This window comes from Hyaena hyaena, unplaced genomic scaffold (genome assembly GCF_003009895.1).
Source record: "Hyaena hyaena isolate Hyena2069 unplaced genomic scaffold, ASM300989v1 scaffold_894, whole genome shotgun sequence".
NCBI lineage: Eukaryota > Metazoa > Chordata > Mammalia > Carnivora > Hyaenidae > Hyaena > Hyaena hyaena.
In genome coordinates this window covers 361,055-367,054 of record NW_024081526.1, presented here as the reverse complement: position 1 = coordinate 367,054, position 6,000 = coordinate 361,055, and the positions used below count along the sequence as shown (strand labels likewise).

The following is a 6,000-nucleotide window of genomic DNA, read 5'->3' as shown; positions in this document are numbered from 1 at the left end:
TAGAGGGAGCATTTGTATGGGAATGAGGAGTGACTGCTAATGAGTATAAGGCTTCTTTTTGGGATCATAGAAATGCTCTAAAATTGATTGTGATAATGGATATACAGCTCTGGAAATAACTACAAGCCAGGGAATGATCACTTTAAATGGGTGAAATATATGGTTATGTAAATTATATCTCAATAAAACCATAACCAAAAAAAAGAAAGACTAAAATTTTTTAAAAATTTATAAGATCAGCGAAAATACAGAGTAATTGGAAAATCAGTACATTGCTGGTGAGAATGCAAAACGGTACAGCCGCTTTGGAAAATAGTATAGCAGTTTCTTGTAAAGTTAAATGCACTCTTACCATATGATCTAGCAATTCTCTATCTAGGTATTTACCCAAGTTAAATGAAAACCTATGTTCACACACAAGTCTGCCTACTAACATTTATAGCTGACTTTATTTTAATTGCCCAAAAGTGCAAACAAGTCAAATTTCCCTCTGTGAGGAAACAGATAAACACACCGGCACCCCCATACAAATGGAAGAGGATGCAGTAATAAAAGGAACTAACAACTGATACAGACAAAACAGGGACGGATTCAAATGCATTGTGTTAAGTGAAAGAAACCAGACTCAAAAGGCTACATATTATGTGATTCCATTTACATGATGGGAAAGGCAAAACTCTAGGGACAGAAAACAAACCAGAAGTTGCCAGGAATTAGGGATTGGGAGAGGTTTTGCATACAAAGGGACATGGGGAAATTTATTGTGGTGGTAGTTATGTGACTGAATGGGTTTGTCAGAACTCGCAGAACACTATACACAGTACACTGTAAAGAATGAATTTTATTGCATCTTTAACTTTAATTTTTTAAAAAGTCGCCATTCCACCCCCTCCCCATCCCATGGTCCCATGAGAAATAAACTCTCATAGACCAGAGGCCCTGATGCTAGATGAGAATTTACTAGCTACCTAAAATTGTGCCTGTTACTTTAACCCCTCTGCCCCTAGGGGAAATGCAGTAACTAGGGAGCAGACAAGAACTGAAAGAGTAAAAAGGGAAGTTGACCTTATCTGAAGGCCAGTCTCTCTCCCTCTGCTGCTATAGGATTGCTGCCTAAAACACTGCCAGATGGAGGGAGGGTCTCTGTTGTATAAAAACTTGAAATCTTATTAACATTGAGCTGAATGTTTGGTTCCTAAAATGAAAAATGAAACTGTTCTTACAACTGAGAGGCCAGGAAAGCTATGGGATTGACCTGAATTCAAATAGGGGCATGGAAAGAATACCACAGAAATGATTTGAAGGAATAGTGGCAGATAGAATAAAGTGACTTTATGATCAACTCCCTGTGGGACTCTGTTTACTACAACAGTTACACGTGGAGTCAGTATGCTCATTATAAAGCATCTCATCTAACTCCTGCGTGTACTGAATAGAGAACTCCTTGTATTCCAAATGAGTAGAATAGTAATATTTTTTTTAATTTTTTAATGTTTTATTTATTTCTGAGAGAGAGAGAGAGAGACAGCATGAGCAAGGGAGGGTCAGAGAGAGAGGGAGACACAGAATCTGAAACAGGCTCCAGGCTCTGAGCTAGCTGTCAGCACAGAGCCTGACACGGGGCTCAAACCCACGAACCATGAGAGCATGACCTGAGCCGAAGTCGGACGCTTAACTGACTGAGCCACCCAGGCACCCCATGAGTGGAATAGTATTATTATAGCTAAATAGAATGTCATAGAAAACTGGCCTTATTTCCTAATGATCCAGCACCAAAACGTTATTTCCTGAGAAAGTGAATTGGTCCCACCATTTAAGGCTGAGCAGCAGCGAGGCATGATTCTGGGATCTTAGAGATGTTCAGATTCCACAGATGTTAAATGCTGTAAGACCCCTACTAGAGGGGAACTTCATCTGCCATGCACTCTACTGTAACCCCAGTACCTAGGAGGGTGGCTGGGTCAGAGGAAGAAAGCATATGGGGAATGACTGCATGAACGGGAACGCCAAGATGCAAAGAGGAAGAGGAGAAACAGGGATGGCTTTTCTTTCTCTAGGCTTGAATTGCAAATTTTAATTACAGTCATAATGATTGTACAGATCAGGGGGTCGGACACCTATGACAGTGGGTTGAGTCCCAGTACCCTTAAGAAGGTCACTGACTGTCACCTAAAGTCAGCTGGTGGAAAGGGGATGGGCTGTGGTGATCCGTAACCATCACGAGAAAGCTCTGTATAGCAACACAAACTAGGAGAAAATTTTGTTCAAATTCTCCATGGAGAATATGTTTATTTATTTATATTCTTCTTGTATACTCTAAAACGCACAGTGTGAATTTCCTTTCCTCAAAAACAGTTGTGAGCCTGGTCAGTTTATCGGAGCTCTTCAGAAGGTCTTCGGAAACGTTGCCTTAGGTTTGAGCTAAGCGAGTCACAGAGATTGGTCATGAACTACTACAAAATTACAGGAGATCTAGTTATAATCCAACAGTTACTAGAAAAGCATTGAGAACACCAGACATACAGCCAGACAGAGAGAGTAATAGAAGAGCAGATGCTATTTAAGTAATGGGATTTCCATATAGATGACTATGTACAGTATCAGAATTTCTCTTACAGACAGTAAACTTATGCTTCAATCATTATTTTAAGGGCACTCTAATATAAATACAAGTCTCACTAATTTTAATCTTTTTTCTTTGGCTCACAAATGCACGAAAATACCATAAACAGTTTTCTGAACTTACTGCATCAATATATAAATAAGATACATTACAAATGGGAAGAAAATACAAGACGCCTCTTTAACATGGTAAATCTCTGAATATAAATAAGCAATTATTTCATTTACCTACAATTTAAACAGTCATTGAAATCATTACATGTGTTCTTCCCCCATCCCCCCCAAAGATCAGACAACATAAATATACACAATCTACACAAATTAGTCTCTAAAAATACAGCAACAGACACCTGTAACAATGACTCTGCTACAACTTTCCCCTAACAGCATACTAATGGGGAGGGTGTGACTCTTGTCATCTAGTGGTACTTCATCTCATCCGTCATCACTTCAGGTAGGAGAAACACTGACGACAAGGTCAACTCTTACCAACAGTGTGTCCCTTGGTCCCTACTACACAACATCTTGAAAAACGTCTTTCCTGGGGTTGTTGGGCAAGCAGGTTTGCAGCATGTTTGGCCCCTCAGTAGCTGCTGAAGGTAAAATTAATTCTCTTGGAGGGGGACACATGCTGTGATCTATCACCAAGCCACACTCACTATACATACATATACATATACAGAGAGAGGTATATATAACTGTACATATATACTGTGTTCCTAATGTGCAACTTTTTAAAAAGAACATTATTTCCTACGAACTAGAACAAGCTTAAGTAATGTTTAAACAGTAATCTTCAAGATATTATATTTTCCCTCAGTGAAATAGCCTATGTGTTTCGGCAATTTATAGAGGTTATTCTAGAGTGCCAGAAGGAAAGGGGATTCCCATAAACTCATGTTCTATGGAGGGCAATTACAGATCCTGGCCCAGTCTTTCTATCTCCTCGATGAGGAAGTCAATATCAGACTGTGTAGCAGCTGGGTTCGAGATGACCATCCGGAAAAAGTTGGCCTTGTCCCCCTGGGGCTGGTAGCCAACCATGGTCGTGCCAGACTCCATCATCAGGGCTTTGATTTTGGGGGCCACCTTGTGATGGAAAACACAAAGCAAAACTAAAGACCAATATTGACACAACTACCTTTTTAGCAATGTAAGCCATTTGCTAGTTGAAAAAAAGAGCAATTTGTGTTTTACTATTTGTATTTATACTGGTGTAAAGGCAAATATTTTATATCCCAATTTCTTCAGTGGCTAATATCCAATGACTAAGTCTACCTTATCGTAAATAGGGTAACTCAGAAACTACTGTGTGACTGAATTTTGAAAGTCAGTCATAGAACAATGATAAAATAAAAAACAAAGACAAAAAGCTCTCATGGGCTGCAACACAAATTAAGGCTTCTGAATAATCCAGAGCCTGGCACATAGACTATGCTCAATGAATATTTGTTAGACGAATGAAATATTATATAAATTAAGTATTAATACCAACAACTACAAATAATAAACGGGATATAGAAATCAACAACTAGAATGAAGCAGCATTAGAGTGGACTTGAACTTAGTAAAAGACATGTTAATAGACACAGTTTAATACAGAAGTTCCTAGGAATATGCATAGCTTTTGATTGCCCTGTATGCCGCAACACTAACCTAAGACAGGGGTGTGTCCTTTAGAGGTTCTGGCTGTATCTGAATCAGAGCAAGGGGACACTCCAAAACCAAAAAGAATATAACAAGATGGCTCCCTACTACCCCAAGTCTTTATTGTTTATATCTCCCCCATTAGAAGGACACATTACAGTGTTTTGACCAGCCAGAGAAATTGCAGAGGGTTAGATGAGACAAGGAGAGAATCCATACCCTGTGTAGTTTTTCCCGTCGTTCAGGGCTATCTGGAATGCCCCTGAGGCTTTGTGGAATATACCAGAAACAGACATTTGTATGCTCAGGCTGCAGAAATTTTCACAAACAAAACAGAAAATTATGAGAACTTTCAGGAAAGCTGTTCCCAAACCCTTATGTACCCTTGGTGGAAGGTTCTCAGATCAAAAAAAAAAAATTTTTTTTTCTTTTGAAAGGGCTTCAAGTCCATCTTGAAGGCAATGTTACTTCTATACTAGAGAGAACAATGCCTAGTTTATCTAGTCATATCCGGCAAGAGAGCGGTTTCCCATAACCAATTTTCTAGATGACTATAGTTACCACCTTTAAACATTGAACTATTAAAAACTCATTATATTTGGGTCGTTTTTAAAAAGTATTATTTATCTTGCCATTTTGTAGTGCCTTATATATAGAAGATGCTGGGCACACTTTATTTTATTTTGATACTGATTATTTTGTGAGTTTTATTATATTAATACTGAATCTTTTCTTGATTACTCAGGATTATCATAATGAATATTAATACTGGTTCTAAACCATAAGACAGACCTCACTGAGATGCCTAGAACTGTTTAGTGTCCCTGTTCTACAAACTCCTAACCTTTTAGAGTTCTTCTGTATTCTTGACGTAATTTTTCAATTTCCTTCCTAAGCTGCTGTTTGCTATCACTGTGCCTTCCTCTAACTGGCTTGAGACATCATATTTGGCTCTAATCCGCTAGTAGAATGTTTAAAATAGTGTAAATGATCTGAGTGCAGTCCCATAGGTGAAATGCATGAGCACTGTATCAGTAAGTTGAACTGCTCAGGGCTTTTTCTTCCTCGTCTGGTGACTCTCCAGTGTGTTCCTAATAGCTTAGGCTGCCAGACAAATAGACTAAGTTGAATGGAGGTGGTGTTATGTTATACTGGGTTATGAGTGGATTTTCTTTTCTTGAATATTGGCTCCTATTCCAACTTTCTTTATCCAACTGAGAGCTCCATTAGGGCAGAGTATCTGTTTTGGTCACTACTATATGACCCAGTTCACAGCATAGGGCCTGGCACAAAGCAAGGATTCAGTCAATACTGGTATGACAAGTACCTTATTATGTATAATGTGGATATGAACTCAGGGAAGAAAAAATTTTATCTTGCTCTCCTCATAATGAATCTATGTAAAGTAGAACTTCATTTTAGAACCAGTCTTGAAAGACAAAGATATACCTATCCTATAAGCTTCTTGGAACTGAGAAATACTTATCATGGAAGTTTAACACAATGATTGATAATACACACCCAGGAAAGAGAAAGGATTCAAACATGCCAAGGAAAAACACTTCTTGTCTGCAAAGGACTGGTCAAGAGCTGGACCATTTTAGAAAAGGCAAAGGGCCAAAGTCATCCCAAAGCTATCAAAAGAAAAGTTCATAGACACAGAGGGGATTAAATGAAGAGTGCATAAAGATAAAAATTCAGAAGCAGCCTCTGGCAATGTGGGAAAATATG

At 38.6% G+C, this 6,000-nt stretch overlaps 1 protein-coding gene across 1 annotated transcript in view; it reads right to left on the bottom strand.

Annotated features, from left to right (window-relative positions):
• Positions 1-2,258: 2,258 nt before the first annotated feature.
• GAD1 (glutamate decarboxylase 1) overlaps positions 2,259-6,000 on the bottom strand; it is a 39,237-nt gene continuing 35,495 nt past the window's right edge. Inside the window, exons 15-16 of the mRNA XM_039220477.1 lie at positions 4,489-4,578; positions 2,259-3,711 (exon numbers count right to left, since the gene is read on the bottom strand). Coding sequence (XP_039076408.1) covers positions 3,538-3,711; positions 4,489-4,578 — 264 coding nt within the window. The 3' untranslated portion in view covers positions 2,259-3,537. The remainder of the gene's footprint in view (positions 3,712-4,488; positions 4,579-6,000) is intronic.